The 17787-nt window shown below is 47.0% G+C and overlaps 1 protein-coding gene across 2 annotated transcripts in view; it reads right to left on the reverse strand.

Moving 5' to 3' along the window:
• Nucleotides 1-6508: 6508 nt before the first annotated feature.
• Nucleotides 6509-17787, reverse strand: part of TRAF3IP2 (TRAF3 interacting protein 2) — a 53470-nt gene continuing 42191 nt past the window's right edge. Inside the window, exons 6-9 of one of the 2 annotated variants that reach the window (XM_004605724.2) lie at nt 16565-16633; nt 15365-15481; nt 10078-10152; nt 6509-7181 (exon numbers count right to left, since the gene is read on the reverse strand). In XM_004605724.2, coding sequence (XP_004605781.2) covers nt 7035-7181; nt 10078-10152; nt 15365-15481; nt 16565-16633 — 408 coding nt within the window. In that variant the 3' untranslated portion in view covers nt 6509-7034. Of the gene's footprint in view, nt 7182-10077; nt 10153-15364; nt 15482-15926; nt 16041-16564; nt 16634-17787 lie in introns of those variants that run through there. The other variant, XM_055135217.1, reaches the window with a different exon arrangement.

The raw sequence follows: 17787 nt of genomic DNA on the forward strand, positions 1-17787 counted from the left end.
CTGCATGCTCTGTGGTATGTTGTTCTTGTTAAAGTAGTTTTATTAAGGCTGTATGGGGAGGGGGAGACAGAGACTGAGACATATTAAAGAGACAATGTGGACTTCTCAAGAGGGGTGAGAGCTGAAGGTGTGCCGCCAAGAAAGGAAATATACAGCCCACGTTAAGATGTGGGTGATGCCAGTATGCAGATGTGCCTGGGTTATGTTTTCCTACTTCTTATATTCCCTCTTCTAATATTGGATATCATTAACACGCTTTATTTATCTTTGGGTTTTGGGTCATTCCTGGTGATGACCCAGGGTTACTCCTGGCATTCTTCAGAGGACCATATGGATTGTCGGGGATCAAACCCAGGTTGGATGTATGCAAGGCAGGCGATTTTAGTGTCTGAGCCATCTGCTGGGCCTTAGCCCTCAGATTCTTATTAGAGTCAAAGATATGGTGATGTTGTGAGGGGTGGGAGGATATGACCAGAAGAGAGAAGCCGAGCAGTAGGTTCTGGACATCTCAGGAAAGAAAGAGGAGAGCAGAGCAACAGAGGCCCTGGTGAACAGCAACCACTCAGCATGAAGCTGGCTGGCTCTGTCCATAAAGGTCTCTGCCTCTCAGCCGACCTTGCTGCCACCTCACTATAAGTCATGTGTGAGGGCTGGAGAGAGAGTTCAGAGGTTTTAGGTTCATGCCTTGTGCGTGACTGACTCTAGTTCTATCCCTATATCATTCTCTATATGGTTCCCTGAGCACAGCTGGATGTGATGCCAAAATCTACCCCCAAAATGTGGTGCATTCTAGGGACCTGTTGTGGAAAAGTGTCTTGTTTTGAAAGTCAGTTTGAGGAAGCTGAGGAGACAGCTTAAAGGGCTAGACCGCAGCCCTGGTGTCAATCCCTGGCACTCCCCGATCCCTTGGGCGCTGCCAGGAATAAATAGCAGCCCCCAAACTCTGCCCTGGAAGTAGCCCCCCAAACAAAAACCAACAAGTAAAGCAAGCTGAAGCCAGCGTGAAAGAAGTTTTCTTTCAGCTACACAGAACTATGAAAACTAGGACAAACCAACTTGATTGTTATTTTTGAGTGTCACAGCAGACCAGCCAACCTTTCTTTCCGATTTGAGAGGATTTTATAAAACCTCCACCATTCGTGTCTACTGGGGACATGAGAATCCATCACCTCAGAACCCATTTGAGAGGAATTTAAAAGCTTAGGGAAATTGCAGCTCTCTGCAAGTTTCTGAGTAACTGAACTTTGGAGATAACAACAGATTGGAAGATGGAATCAGTTAATCCCTGAACTCAAAAAACCCTTGGCCTGCAGCCCAGACGGCACAGGGCGCGAGCAGCCAGGCTCCAGCCTCACCTAAGCCTCTCCTCCCCCTGGGAGAGCAGGGCTTCTGACCACCCGCCTTGGGCGAGCAGGTCTCTTCCAGAAAATCCTCGAGACTCACCTGGTAGGTGTCAAAGGTCAGGCAGGGACCTGTGCCCAACTTGGAGCGGGGGAGTTGCAGGGGCAGGGACCAGGCCTGGAGCCAGGCTTCTCCAAAGCAGCCCTTTTGATAATGCTGATTACATTTCCCTCACTGCAGCCCTGGGCTCATTGTACAACAGCCAACTTCTCCCGGTAACAAAGAGGAGGGAAAGTAATCCAAACACAGGTTTTTATGATAAAAACCAGGGAGTGTGAGAAGTCTGTTTATTCTGGAAGATAACACACCTGCTCGGTGCCGGGAGGCTCATTTCCAGCAGTTGCCATGGCAAACTCGTTAGACTTCAAGGCCATGTGGCTGTGCTTCCTTTTGAGCTCTGGTCCTTGTCCTACCTTTTCTAACCACTCCACACAATGGCATAGAAGCCAGCGACAGCGTAATTGATTTCTCCTTCCCTGTATCAACGGTTCGCATGTGCTGGGCACAGGCCCGAGTCCGCCTTCTCCTTTGAACTCCTCGAACACCAAGCCCGCTCATTAACATTCCATGTCTCCTTCCTTTTCATCGGCCAACAAGCCCCGCATCTGTGGCCTCCTTCGGTCTAGTTTCACAACCGAGTGCCTCAGTTCCGTGTTTTGCTGCTGATCCAGGTGGCCCTGGCCTACAGTGCAGGCAGAGAAGCACGAGGGAGAGGCTAAAAATAGCACCGCAGTTTTGGCCGAATACCAGAGCAGCTACTTCATCTCCACTTGCTTTGCACACTAAGCCTAATGGGATCCATCAGGCAAAGTCCTCGCGCGAGCCCCCTCCCTGCCCGCTCTCCCCAGCTGCTGCCTGTGTCCGCGCCCAACTAGAGAAGGGAGCAAAGGGAGGTCAGGCAAGGGACAAGAAACCCGTGTCTTGCGAGGGGCACTCACATGTCCAGGAGATCTGCAGCCGCAATGACTCCTTCCCTACAAGCATTTCTGGAAAACAGCAGGCAGGCCCAGAGCCTGGTCACTTGGCTGAGATTTATCGGAATCCCTGATTTGCACTGTTGAGCGAAGACCCCCAGATATCACTTATGTAAGCCCTGGGTGGTTGTGACCTAGACGCTATATGGCCCACTGAGCACTGCCTGGAGTGACCCCTGAGCTCAGAGCCAGGAGTAGCCCCTGAGCACTGGTAGGTATGGTTCAGCCTTCCCCGCCACCCTCCTCACCACTTGAAAAAAAAAAAAGAGCAAAAATGTTAAATAGAGAACTGAAGGCTGTCTTCCTCCTCTCAGCTCTTTTCTGCTTGACTTGAGGCTAAAGATTTGGGAGTAAGTGTTTGGCCATGAGAAGGGGGCTCACCCACTGACCAGGTCTGCAAACACCACCCACCTCCTCACCAAGTGCCTGGTTTCCTCTCTGCAAGCTTCTCTGATAGGTGATGGAACATACCAGGGAGCTGTCATCCCGCCTGGGCCCCAAACCTCCCCAAACAGAACACAACTGTAGTGGCTGGACTCCGCCTTGGTGTAGGGGTGTCTTTTGCACTTTCCCTGTGGTCCCTCTCACCCCAGGGAGGATTCCCTGATCCCATTTGTTTCTCACTGGACCACCTAAAAGGGAATGTGAGGATTCTTTGGTTGTTGTTGCTGTTGTTTTGAGGCCACACCTATTGGTGCTCAGGGGTTATTCCTGGCTCTGTACTTAGGAATTACTCCTGGAGGACCTTATGTATGGGATGCCAAGGATCAAACCTGGTCTGTCACGTACAAGGCAAGTGCCCTACCCACTGTACTATCACTGGGCATCTGATGATTCTGATGATTCAAACACACGCCATTCTTGTAGAGTAAGAGTGAGAGGACACTGAATAGCACAGTATTAAAAAACAAACAAACAAACCTGTTTCATTGCTGTTTTGGGGGTTTGACCAGATAAAAGTAAAAGAAAATTGATCTGACTGAGAGCAGGTTTTGTCTGTCAATTTCAGGAAAACACCAAGACCTTTTAAAATCACACCTAAGTTTTGTATAATAGCTGTAGAAGATAAATATGCCCAACTACTTGAAGAAAAGTAGCACTCCCGATAATTACTGTAATAATTAATTCCCCAAAGAATTCCCCACAGAAAAAGTTGCAACATGATCCAGCCACCAGAGGACAGAGGGTTGGCTTCCCTCAGGCCTCCTATGTTCCGGAGACTCGGTTTACCTCAGGGAGAGGCTGGGTCATTTATTCAATTCACCTAGAAAGCTTTCTAGGTTCCAGTCTGCAGACTGGAGACCTGAATAAAAGGTTCAGGCCCAAGACTGAACTTAGAAGGAAGAGCCCCTCAGGTTTCTGTGTCCCACTTTTTTCTTTTTAGCACACATATAAAACTGTAAAAGTACATGATTTCTAAGGTTCTTTCCAGACTAAAGATTTCACAACACAAATAAATGATCTGAGAATTGATTTTTCTCGTCTTGCTTCCTTCTTCTTTCCAGCTCTCTTTTTCTGATTTTCATGGTTGTGGTAGTCATTTATTAAATTGCTGGGCTTATATAGGGCTATTTATCCTGAGATGTTATTCTTTGGGATGAGAGGCATTTCTTCCCTCCCACCCCCCACCCCACACTTTATTTATTTTTATGTGGTATTTTCCACAGTTTAACCTTCCTCCTCTTTTCATTTGCCATTAGGAGATAGGTCTCACTGGTTCTTCTTGGTTTATTAAGAAACAGAAAGATCCTGTGTTTTGAGCAACTTTCTGGATCATTTCGCAATATTTATATTATTCTGCAATCCATTTTTCTGAGATGCTAGTGACACTGGGGGATTTGGCAAAGTGGATGAAGTGGTTGGTGATGTGGTCAAGGGCGAGACAAATGCTCTTAGGGCTGGAGAGATAGTACAGGGGTCATGGCACAGGCCTTGCATAAAGCCGACCTTGGTTTTAATTCCTATCACCACATATGGTTCTCCCAAACACTTGCCCAATACAATCCCCCACTACCAAAAAATAAAAAAATAAAGATAGAAAAGAGAAACGCTCTTGGCAAAGAAAGCATCCTGAAACAAGGTCTGAAATATTCAAAGGAATAGTTTGCTTCCCTCATTGAGGTGACTCTGCAAAACTCAGCCGTTAGGTAATTTATAGGGAAATTCATTAACTACAGTAGGGAAGAAGCAAAAGGGGATCAACAACGCTACTATTTCTGAGCACTGAGCTGAGAAACAGCGAGTCTAATCCTTGTTTGTAGCCACAAACTGAGATAGCTTTGAATAATATAAATCAAATCAAGCAGCTAGATCATTTGAAACTAGTTGCTGAAATTAAAAATGGCACTTAAATGTTTTAATTATTCATTAAAGACTATATGAAACGCTAACCTGGCATTCTGCTTGCTTCACTCCTATCAAACCAATTTAGGTCTGAAGAAAGCTGTGAGGCTGGAGGTTATTTTTACTGAGTCACTCCATCCTTCTTCCACCCCCTAAATAACTGCAAATGAATGTACCAGGACCAGGATAACTTCTAAATTAACCACATGTTAATCTCACTGTCAGGGCCTTCAAATAGCTGTTAAAATTCCTGTGATATTCATGGTCATCAGATTTCATAGGACTTCAGGGGTCAAACTTTCATCACTTGGCCAGGTATTTTGCATGTGTGTGCTTTTTGTTTTGTTTGTTTGCTACCCGTGCTACCAGTGCTACCACCTATAACACTCCAGCAACTTATTGTGGAACCCCAGGGACCTTCCCTCCTACCTGTTGGAGGAATAGTGCTTGGGAACTCAGGACTCCTCTCTGCAGAGAGACCCAGGTAATAGTCTGTTATCAGACCCTAGGATATTAGAAATATTTTAGGGTCATACCGATGTCTTTCTTATTTAAAACTGTACTTATTTAAATCTGCACTGATGTGGTAATCTTCAAAAAAGATAATAAAAGGAAAATACTTGAAGTTAGTATTTGGCATGTTTCTAGGCATTTCAAATAATTGAAAAGTTCTACCAGGTCCCAAATGCTAAGAATTAATAGGTACTTGTTACAGAGTAGTACAAATAACTCATAAGCTATACGAGCTTCCACAACCCCCTATAACAAGTCTTTATATAGGTTTACAAACTTGGGCCATAATATTCCACCTTTTTCAACAGTTTATCTAAATTTTATATATATTTCACATGTGTGTATTTTAGATGTCACACAAGCAAGATGTTAATGTATTTCTAAAATGATTATTGTGAAGATATTGTTGAAGCTCCTTAAAAAAAAATCTTTGTTAAGAGAATGGCACTTTGGGGCTGGAGCTTAGCGGGTAGGGCGTTTGCCTTGCACGCGGTCTACCTGGGTTCAATTCCCAGCATCCTATATGGTCCCCTGAGCACCACCAGGAGTAATTCCTGAGTGCAGAGCCAGGAGTAACTCCTGTGCATCGCCAGGTGTGACCTAAAAAGCAAAAAAAAAAAAAAAAAAAAAAAAAAAGGTACTTTTATCCCCAGGGAAATAAAATAATGAAAAAGCACTGTAGCACTGTAGCACTGTCGTCCTGTTGTTCATCAATTTGCTTGAGCGGGCACCAGTAACGTCTCCGTTATGAGACTTGTTACTGTTTTTGGCATATTGAATACGCCACGGGTAGCTTGCAGGGCTCTGCCGTGCAGGTGGGATACTCTCAGTAGCTTGCCAGGCTCTCCGAGAGGGATGAAGGAATCGAACCCGGGTTGCCTGTGTGCCAGGCAAACACCCTACCCACTGTGCTATCGCTCCAGCCCATTCTTCAAAAGAATATTTAGAATTGATTCTAGGACCATTAGAGATGTTCTGTCATTTTATAAATAAATCTCTGGAGTTTTAGAAAAGTGGAATAACTTAAGATCAAACAACCGATTAGTGGTAGAACTAAGACCAGAACACAGATCTTCAAAACCACAAGTCAAATCATAAAGTCCCTTCACACCACAATTAGATTTCACCTATCTTAGATAACTCCACGTAGATTCTATTGAGATCATGTTTGTGACCTGTCCAAATTTGTCTTGTGAGAAAGTTCTATTGCAAGAATAAAACTTTCAAGTCGATGCTAAAAGGGATTGTTTATCTGTGTTTAATCCTTGAAAACAGCACAGCTAGTTTATTTCATTTATCCAAGAGGTTTTATTGCTGTCCCTGAAAGCAACTGCCCATATTATAAATTAATATCTATCTCATTTGAGATAAGTGAAACAAAAGCTTATAAAACAGCATTTTATTATTTGTACATGAATCAGTTTGGGGACACAGAAGCATTTGGTTAACTCGTATAGGAAGTGAGGGGAAAGTGTTGTGGTTGTTTACATTTATTGCAACGTCACTTATCTATTTGCTGAAGCACCAAAGGGCCCAGGACAAATGCATCAGAGTAGAAGGACATGCAGTGGATTTTCAGGAGAGAAAGCGAAATGGCCAAGTCCTGTTTCTCAGCCGGGCTGTGTCCGGGTGCAGGAAGAAGTGTCCTCTGCAGAGCAGTTTCCTGGGGTTGGAGGCCACTTGGGGAGGCACAGAGAACAAGCAGCAGCAGCGAATGCTGCCAGCTAGCCTCCAGGAGAAGATGCTTGTAAGAATAGGCCCCCAAGGTGGCATGGTGGCCCCCAGTGAGCCTGGGCTGCTAGGTCACAAGGGAACCACCTGGAGGGTGGGCAGAGGGCCCCGGGGAGGTGCCACGTACTCCTCCTCTCGGAGCAGCCGCAGCAGGATGTTTTTCTTGTTCTTGGGCCAGCTGTAGACGTGAGTGTTTTGCAGCCAGGTGGGCACGTGCTCCTGTGGGAGGGAGAGTGACAGGAGCAAAGGCAGTTAGAGAAGCACCTGGAGTCCAGATCCCAGGCTTGGCTCCCAAACTTCTCTGGCGTTTCCCTTCACAGGCTTTCCCTGCTGAGCAACCCAGGGATCTGGGTTGTTTTTGCATTTGGAAAAAAGAAAAAGTGAAGGGGAGTGCCTGTGCAGGGCTCTTGGCTTCGGGTGCAAGCTGTGTAGCTCATTATAGGAACCACATGTGCACAGCATTCTCCATCAGTCTCCCAGGCTACCTGCCCTTTGCATTTCAACATGCTTTTCAGCACCCTCACATGAAAGGGGGACGACCGGGGTCATGCAGCGTGATGTAAATTCCCTTGTGGCTTTGGAAGAGGTATGCCAAGTCTCTGGGCTTAATCTAATTCATTATCCTCTCATTCCATCCACAGGTCTGGCTGGCGGGGGAAAGATTGATCAGGAGAAGGCAGAACCCGGGTGCCCGGGAAGGCAGGCGGCTACGTAGAGCTTCAGTGACCCCATGGAGTGGACATTCTGTCGGGGAAAGGGCAGATACTGAATATGCCAAACGTGTGTTTCATGGTGCATGGTAGGAAGAAAAATAAAACGGGATCATGAGAGGGAGTGCTGGGGCAGGGATGAAAGGTTGGCAGGATTAAAAATGTTTAAATCAAATTTTATTGCTTTATCTTTGGTTCATAATAACACTGCAAAACTTCTGGAGTAGTTTCTTGTCTCTCTGTACGTATCTCACCACGCCTCACAGCCGGCCCTGTTCCGAGTTCTAATACCATCACTCTATGCAAGTGACCCTGCTCCTCATTTCTCCCATCCTCTTCACCTTTCCCTCACATGTGTTTGTTTTTTTTTAATAAAGGTACTTAGCAAAGGTCTTCCTGAGAAAATGAAGCAAGACCTAATAGAATGGTGGAGGGAAAGAGCGTTGTGAAGGCCTGGGTCCCGCCAGTGAGAGAGCCAGTGCAAAGGCCTGGTGGGAGCCTCCTGGCCTGTTCAAGGATGAGCAAGTTCAGTGGGTCTAGAGAAGAGTGAGGGGCGAGAGCAGGTGTGCAGGGCTGTGTCAGGATTGCCGGGGATGTGCTCCTTAGAAGAGTTTGAGTGTAGAAACGACTTGTGGTCCGTGTCAAGCCTCACACTAGGTACTGAGGAGACACCAGTTACTGCCTTGAGGAATTCGCTGTCTTATGCTGGAGACCAAATATATAGAGAAAGCATTTTCCAGCACTAGTGTGAACTGTCTGCCCTGATCACTAGCAACAAGGGAATTTGAAGACATTTAAAAACATTCATGAAACCAACTAAACATTGGTCTGCTTTTTCTACTACCCCTGCTCTAGTAATTCTAAACATTTATTCCTCTGACTCAAGGTACTCTAATTAAGAGCTCTCAAGAGAGACACAATGAAATATTTTGACACAAAAGAAGTAAGGTTGGGGGGCTGGAGCGATAGCACAGCGGGTAGGGTATTTGCCTTGCAAGTGGCCAACCCGGGTTCGAGTCCCAGCATCCCATATGGTCCCCCGAGCACTGCCAGGAGTAATTCCTGAGTGCAGAGCCAGGAGTAACTCCTGTGCATCGCCAGGTGTGACCCAAAAATTAAAAAAAAAAAAGGTTGGGAGTGGCTAGAAGGAGTGGGTAATGAGCAGGAAAAGCAAGAGTTCAGTAGCCAGGCAAATGAGGGGACTATATGGCAAGCAGAAGGTACAGAGAGCACGAACACACTGCAGCAAAAAGGATGCAGTAGGGTGCTGAAACTGCCCAGGACCTGGAGTCCCCAGTAGAGGCTAAGACAGAAGGTGGAACAAGTGGGCACCACCTCCTCTACAGGGCCTCCCATGTCCTGAGAAGAAAGGTGGATATGATCTCATGGGCTCTGGTGGGAAAACTACCACAAAAGCCCTCAGCTGGGGAGACAGGTCAGAGCTGTGTATCTTGGATGGCAGCAGGGGTAGGCTAGTATAAGGTCAGTGTGGAGCAGGGAGAGCAGTAAGGAGACCTCGCAGTGAGTGGAGCATGGAAAAGCTGATTCTTTGCCGCTTGAGAGGGAAGCACCTCTGGATGGCTTGTTCACCTCCATGGGATGCTCACCCCACTCTGACAGAGACCATGATGCAGTTCTGACCACCAGGGATTGATCCTCCAGGGTGATGCTGGGTCAGAGCTCAGGATGCTGTGGCCTGACTTCAAATGTTTACCACCCACTGCTTTCCCTTCATCAAGCCTGGCATATGGCCTCAGATGGCCCCCGTTTCCAAACCCCAAACCTGCTGCCTTGCACTTCTGGAGCAAACCCCCTTCCTTAGGAACAGCTCGTTGCAGAGTTCGCTTTGATTACTGTCGATTGCATTCTGGTGTTCTCCAGCTCGGAGAGCTGAACTCCATACAACAGAATACGTCAAAACTATACCGGCAAAAATGTACACATCTTGACTCATATGGTGTAGAAATAGGCATCAGATGGGGGTGGAACGATAGTACAGTGGGTAGTGTGTCTGCCTTGCATGCGGCTGACCTGGGTTCAATCTCTAGCATCCCATATGTTCCCCCAAGCACCACCAGAAAAAACCCCAAACCCCTGAGCATCACTGGGTGTGACCCAAAAAGAAAAAAAAAGTATCAGCTGAATGATTTCTGGTGTCTTTTTTGTCTCATGAGTTAAAATAAAAATTACTTCTGTGTGTATAATGGACAATTTGGATGGAGGTTTATCAGATAACACTTTGCAACCTTTTTGATGCACGCTGCTGATGCTGGGGACAATGTGTTGATCTTGCTGGTAGCACAGTGCTCTCCAAGGACTGATAATGAGTAGATAAGGGTTTCCAGTTAAAATCCCAGCTAGCAATGACACCAAAACAGGCGCTAGAGAGGGATTTGTGTGTTTACCTTCTTAGCATTTGGGAAGAGCACAGGAATGAATCTGAAATTCATGCTTCCTTGTTTGATGAACTCAATCTGCATCTGTAATAGAACAAACCTGCAGGTTTAATTTCAGGCGTGAGAAGGAGTTAATGGCATATCCACAACCATGCAAGCCTACACAGTATTTTTGTTCTGGTTTCTTTCTTTGAGTGCTACACACTTACAGTTTTAAGCTCTCCCCGTTATGCATCTCTGCCACTCACTCATTCATCAATCATTTATTGAAGGCCTATTAAAGCCCTGCTCTGTGCAGACTTAGGGTTTCAAGGATTTGGATTCCTTCCAAGGTACGCTGAGCTGGCTCCCATCAGCTCACAAAAGTCAGTTGTATGCATCTCTTCCCAATTCTGGGTTCAGTGCTTGCACGTTGGTAGCTTGAAATTGGCCACGGGGAGGATATTTATACCATGGAAATGAGCAAATGCTACAAATTAGGAGTTTGGGGGGACCTAGTCTAGCAGAACAGCACAGAGACAGTCCCTCCCCTTACAAAGCCGGAGGTTCTGTGCACAGGAAGAAAGCAGTGCTAACACAGAGGATGTGGGAGTGTAGACAGACTGCCAGGAGGAGGCTCAAAACATCAGTGCTGGCCAGTACCATGTGGATATGAAAAGGAAAGAAAGGGACAGGCAGGGAGAAAGGGAGGAGCAGGGAAGGTCGAGTTCAGCAGCGGGAGCAGCAGGAGTGAACCTGAGGAGGAAGGATGTCAGTGTGGAGGGGATCCCTCGGGCACTGTTGGGGTCAGAGCACAGAATGGGTTGAGGAAGTAAAGGGAGAGGAAGATAGATCGAGAATATCATCCAGGCTTTAAGTTCCCCACACCTGGACCAAGTTTTAGGTTCAATTTGTGTTGAAATTATAGCTGTCCTCAAAGATTTAGCCACCAAGGGACCGTTAAGGGGCCATAGAGATAGTACAGGGGTTGAATAAATAAATGCTTTGCACGCCACTGACCCTGGTGTGTTCCCAATATCACATGGACCTCAGCCACCCCTGCAAGAACCACTAGTTGCATCTCCCTGAACTCTGCAGGGGTGTCCTGGGTAACCATAAGCACCACAGAACCCAAGCAGCATTGCATCCTCTGGCCCTAACAGTGGGAGCTGCCCTGGCTGGCTGAGAATCACCAGGGGCTGCAGGCCTTCTGGGCACGGGGTGGGAGACACCCTGCCCCCTCCCCGCAATAGCCAGCCAAGCAAACAAACTCAAATACAGACTATTCAATATGAGGAAAGTTCAAGTTTCCAATTCTTAAGACCAGCACAAAGATTTCAGCCATCTGATGACAAGGAGATGAGTAATTATCTTATCTCCAACTATTTTACCTTCCAATTGACTTTTATAAACTGAGAAAGTGTTCACCATGTTTGCAAATGAAAAACAGAATAAAGAAGAAGACAAGAATGGAGTTGGTTACTAAAATTGCCACTTCAGAGGCACACATTCTGATTTTGGAGTGTGTGTAGGGTGGAGTGTCCCCAGAGGAGACTCCAGCAGTTTTCAGTAACTGGGGCTGACGGTTCTGGGCCTGCTCAGGTCTGAGGATACTGCTGCTCAGGCCTACACTGCACCGAGGCCATACCTGGTGATGCATGGGAGAGTGTATTGTGTCATCGATCAAATTGGTCCTGAGATGCATTCTTTTGTTGTTTGGGGCCATGCCTGGCAATACTCAGGGCCTAGTCTGCACTGTGTGCTCAGATATTACTCTTGGTGGTGCTCAGGAGACCATGTGGGGCTGGAGAGAGTGTCCATGGCTCCTGCATGCAGTGCATGGCTCAGTCCATTGAGCTTATGCACTCACAGTCTCACACACAAACTCCCACAACCTATATCGCAGCACACTCAGACCCTCCACACGATGTTTTCTCAAAACTGCATTCAGCAGGAAGTTTGTGTGGGGCGGGAGACGAGGAACAGGACAGAGAAGAGAACACTGATGCAATGTGGAGGGAAGCGTTCGACTGGTAGGAAGAGGTGGTGCTGAAAGGTGGTAAAGTATCATGCATGAAACCAGAGCAGCAGCAGCACTGAAAACCACAGTATGAAAAGTTAGCCAAAAAAAAAAAAGTACCCCTCCTTAAAGGCAGGATGTTGGGTGGGAGGGAAATGGGGGGCATTGATGGAGGGAAGTGGACCTCCATGTGGTGAACACAGACTGGTATTGGAACATTATATCCCTAAAACCCAATCATGAGGGCTCAATAGAGCGGGTAGTGTGGGGGTGTTTGCTTTGCACGAGGCCATCCCCAGGTTCAATCCCCAGCATCCCATATGGTCCCCCAAGCATCCAGGAGTAATTCCTGAGTGCAGAGCCAGGAATAACCCCTGACATTCCTGGGTGTGACACAAAAAACAAAACAAAACAAACAAAAAAACCAATCATGAATAATTTTGTAATCCATGGTGACTAAACAATTGTTTTTTTTAAGACACTTTCTACAGGTAAAGGGATGTACAAGATAACCTTTCAGCATCTGTATCACAAACCATGATGCCTAAAATGAGAAAGAGAAAGAGAGAAGAGAGGTACCTGTCATAGAAGCAGACTAAAGTGGAGAATGGCTTGAAGGGGTGGGAGGAAAACTGGAGCACTGGTGCGGGGAAATTATACTGGTGGAGGGATGGGTGCTGGAACACTGTATGACTGAAATGCAATCATGAACAATTTTGTAATGCTCTATCTCACGGTGATTCAATAAAAAAATTTTGAGAAAAAGATGCTTTCTCAAAATTATCTTTCTGTACAAATCAGAAGAGAAGGCCAGCAAGATAGTATAGCAGGTAAGGCACTTGCTTGCACAGCAGTTAAGTACAGCAGCTGACCAGGTTTGATTCTTGGTACAATATCTTGTCCCCCCCAGGCACCAGAAGAAGTAATCCCTGAGTGCAGAGCCAGGAATATAGGTCCTGAGCATCAACAGGTGTCGCCCCCAAACAAAAACAAATCAGAAGACAATACCAAAAGCATATATTTAAATAGCTCAAGGACCACACAGCTAAAAGCACGAATCAAACCAGCCAACCCAAGTAAGAAAGGTCATAGGATTTACAAGTCAATAGAGAAGAATTGGATTTTGATTCTGATTTATAGAATATCACCTACTATAACATTTTGTTCATCTGCTAGGCTAAGCAGCTGCTGAATAACCAGCAGTCATTAATTTCCGGTTTTTCTCACATATTTTCTGATACTGGCTTTCTGGGAAGTTGTTGTTTCTACGATGCAGTTACTCCTGGGTCCCTCTTCACTTTCTCTGTCCTAGAATTTTCTGCTGCATGGAGGGAACTAGGAAGTCAGCCAAATGGGCTGGAAGATAACTGCCTTTTTTTAATCTGTCCTCTTCAGTTCCTTCAGGATTGAGGAAGAGCCTAAGACATGTTGTCCCCAAAACTAGGTGGCTTGGAGACCACCTAGTTCAAGCTGGGCGCTGATGGAGGGCTTGCAGACACACCCTAGCAGAGTCCCACAGGCTTTCCCAGGAACTGACAGGGACCTGGAGCAGTTCCTAAACTCCAGCTGTAAGCTCCTGGGACTGGTCGCTCCCTGGAGATGCAGATAGGACACATTGTGCTGTGGGACCATGCATATGACGAGAGCCAAGGAGAGCTACACCCCAAGTGGGCCTTGATTTTCTTCCCTCTCCACCACTCTCCACCTAATCTCTTCCTCCCCTTCACTTCCCTCCTCCTCTCAACTCCCTTTCCCTCTATTCTGTGCTCAGGGGACACTCTTGGTGATGCTTGGGGGACCATATACTTTAACAGGAATCAAACATGGGTCAGCCATGTGCAAGGTAAGTGTCTGAATTTCTGTACTATCTCTCTGGCCCCAATGGCACCTTTCCTGGGGCCCGCTGATGACCTGTCAGAACAGCTGAGAATGGAACAACAGGAGAGAGACATTGACTGATTCCTTAGCTTTACTCCTTGATCTTACCGCCTGGCTTTAGCCTTTATTTCTGGTTGGTTCTGGACTCAAATAAGTGACGGTGCTTGGAAGAAGAAAATCCAGAGACCCTAATGGAGAAGACCTACCCTTTCACTCTCCCTGTCTTCTTTTTCTGCTCCTAACCTGAGGGATAGAACTAGGCTGACCTCCTCTGAGGCAAAGCTGCATGTCCCTTGCCTGCCTCCAGCCTTGTGGTGTCTGGTTATTCTGTCTGGCCACTTCTGCTTCTTGCCCCACCCTCCTATCTCACTCAGGGATCCTTTATAGCCCTTGGAGATGTCTTCCCTGAGTGTGGAATAGAGCAGGGCATACATGTTCTGGGCCAGTGATTTTCAAACCTATTTGAATATCAGACTCCTTACCAGTCAAACAAGACCTAGAGGCATTGCTGATCTGGGGAGAGAGGCTCAGACGAACCCCAACCCTCAGCCTATCTGGGTACCCATTTGGGATTCCGCAGGGAAATATGAAAGTCAAAAACCTAGCTCCGCATCTTAGCCAAGCAAGAGATGTCACCACAGAATCTCGGCAATCATAGAAAGTAGGGAGATTGCTTGGGCACAGAAATAGCCAGTTCCAAAGTCCAATAATATTGTCAGTCAGAATGTATCTGATTTCCTACAAAAATCCCTCCCTGGTTTGAGTTGGGTCAGGCTCTGTGGGTCTGGGCGTGGCAGTGCTCATCCATCATGAGCTGAGAACAATCTCCTTGGACTGAACATCTGATAGTGCCAGATGCTTTACAGATGTGATTTCACTGAATCCTCCCCACAACGCTCGAAGTATTAGCCGGCCATTGGATGAACATGGGCAGAGTTACAAAGAGGTCTAAGCAATTTGTTCATGGCCATACATCCATACGAAGAGTCTAGCTTTGACACAGGACGGTGGGACACAGTAGCCTGTGTCTTATCCACTGCGCTGCCCTGCTTCTCTGCAGAGTTCAGACCATGACAGAGGCAGGAATGCACACTCCTCAGGCCCTGCCTCAGTTACTCGGAGGACGGCACATCTGTTACTGAGTAACCCTCCAAGACAGTCAAGCACTGTCGGCCAGACTCTGTGCCTCAGAGATCACAGACAAGTCTCTCCTGCTTGCTGAGAGGAACATGGAGCCTCAGAGTTCCGATGGTGATTTGCCCAAGAACTCTCGTAGCTGGGGCCAGACCAGCAGCCCTTTGCCCCCTCTCTCCCGTCTCATCCTGCTGTGCTCTAGTTTCTAGTGAATGCTAGGGCTTCACAGGAGAAAGACCCCATGTCCAAGGGGCTGTGGGATGCTGGGGTCCCCTCGTCACTCACCATGCGATGAATGTACTTAGTATGTAAGCCGTGCTCGTCCTCGTCCAGCAGCGACTCAGCGCCTTCCACATCCTGTTTGTATTTGGGGCTGATTGCCACGATTATCATCACTGTCTTCTGTGAAGGAAGGAGAGGGAGAGAGCGCGTTGAGGGGAGGCTGTTTGGGAAAGGCCAGCTGGAGAGGGGCCAGCTGATGGCCACCCTGCCTTCTCTGCTCCAGCACCCGGAACCCAGGAAAGGGAAAGGCGCAGCTCTCCCACACAGGCAGCCCCTGTCTGGCTCCCATCTTCCCTTCCAAATAGAATGAACGGCGCCTGCAGGACCTCTCTGAAGTGGATGCGGTTTTGCCTGTGTTCCTACAACCGCCACTAATAAACATGGGGTGGGGGTGGGGCGGGGGAAGCCAGCATCACTCAGCTAAAAGGCTCTGCAGCCTCAGTGCTGAGGCCTCCTCCCGCCCTGCCGCCCTGCCTTCTTCCCTCCTCAGGCTCCTAGCTGTCAGCGCGGCTACTCTGCTGCCTGGAGCCTTGCACACGCCTGAGCACCGTCAGGGGCAACAGACCCTTCAGCACAAAGCAAACGTCAGGCTGCAGACAAAAGGCAAAGCTGCACAATCCCCAGCCTGCTGAGACGCCGTCCCCCGCCGCTCCCTGGGCCAGAAGCACAAGCGCAGCGGACACGGACACGGTGGCAGCAATCAATTTCTATCTTGTTAAAGCACAGGGTCCCGGTGAAAGGTATAGATCCTGTCAGCAGAAAACAAGTCAAGGGCGGCGAGGGGGTCCCTGGGGGGCGGTGTGCAGCGTGGTTTCCAAGGCTATCCTGGGGAACCCACTTCAGTTTGAGCCTTCCATAGTTGGGGTGGCCTTCGACTGAACTGAAACCTGCCACTTCTTCCCCACTTGCCACCATCATTTCATCCTTTCCTCTTCTGGTCAAAAAAAAGAAAAAAAAATGTTTGTTCTGATTGTTATCAACCACCTGTGTCTGGTTTGCCTGTTATTTCCTGCCTGTGCAAGTCCAGGAGCGCGACCCCATCCTTCCTTTCCAAGTCTTTGCACAGCTGCCAACAAGAGAGGCTTTGTTGGGATTTTCTCAGCTTGGGACTGGTTGACCATGCCAGGGTTTCTTTCAGAAAATAACTTCACAAGCTAATTGTCTTTCTCACCAGAAAAGCTCAGAATTTTGGAATGTACTTACATCCCTGAGGTAACGTTCCATCCACTTAATGATATCAATGCCTCGGATCCTATCCTCAAACATGTCAATCTACAAGGAAAGAGATGTGAGAAGTGGCTCTTAATGAGATGCTTTCTCTTGATGCAAAGCAACAGAAAGTACTGTAGACAATATGCCTTAAAAGTGGGAAGAATTACTAATGCTTTCTGCAGGGAGGAGCTTCTAAGTGTAAGAAAATAAAATATAATTTTCCTAAAATGCTCCCTATTGCAACCTCGCTATGCATTTAAAAGTATTTTTATTCATAATTAGGGTAGAGCGGTACACATCAAAATGAGTTTGGAGCTACACAATAATCTTGTTTTAAAAAATTGAGAGATCAGAAAAAAATCTGAGGGATAAAGTAGACCACCGAGTTGGAAACAAGCCAGCAATCTACATGCCATATGGATCTATGCAGGTATCTGTAATTGAAAAGGCAAACATAATCCTGGATCACTTTAATAGATGTATAGTAAATAAGTACTGAGAGACAGTTGTGGTGTCTCCTTTGCATTAGCTAGGTCATTATTACAGTATTAGGTCCAGTTTCGATCCACACTTTTAAAAGGAGTGTATGAAACTTGGAGCCAATCCAAGGAGCAATCATGACTGAGATGGTGGTGAAAAGGTTTACAATGAAAGTCAGAAAGAACTCTTGGGCCAGATATTAAATATCAAGTCTTTGAAGGAGTGTTTGAAAGGCAGAAAAACCAGTATTTTCAACAGGAGACCAAAGAAGAAGGATTTTCTTGGACTGTGTGCATATGCATACATACACATGTGTAGATGTGTGCATGCATACGTTTATAAGAGTGTATGTATGTGTGCATGTATGTCCTCACACAAGTGTGTGTGTGTGTGCATGCACACACATGTGCTGTTGGTTGGAAGGGGATGATACTGTTGAATGGTGACTCTGGGAGAATATCCCTGAGCAGGAATCATTTGATTCGCTAACATTGTTTCCAAGTCAATGATCTGAAAAGTTACTTTGTCATTTAGGGTGATCAAATCAAGTCTTTGGCTTTCAGCAAACTTTCCATGCTGCACATGTCCAGTCTTCTCTCCCTCCCACACGATCTGTCTGCTTTACTTCTACATTAATGTCCTCTAAAGCCTCGCTTTTTAACCAGGGCCTGTGACCTCCCCCCACCCCCGTGTGTGTGTGTGTGTGTGTGTGTTGGGAGAGGTGGCAGTGTAAC

The sequence above is a fragment of the Sorex araneus genome, chromosome 4 (genome assembly GCF_027595985.1).
Source record: "Sorex araneus isolate mSorAra2 chromosome 4, mSorAra2.pri, whole genome shotgun sequence".
Classification (NCBI taxonomy): Eukaryota; Metazoa; Chordata; class Mammalia; order Eulipotyphla; family Soricidae; genus Sorex; species Sorex araneus.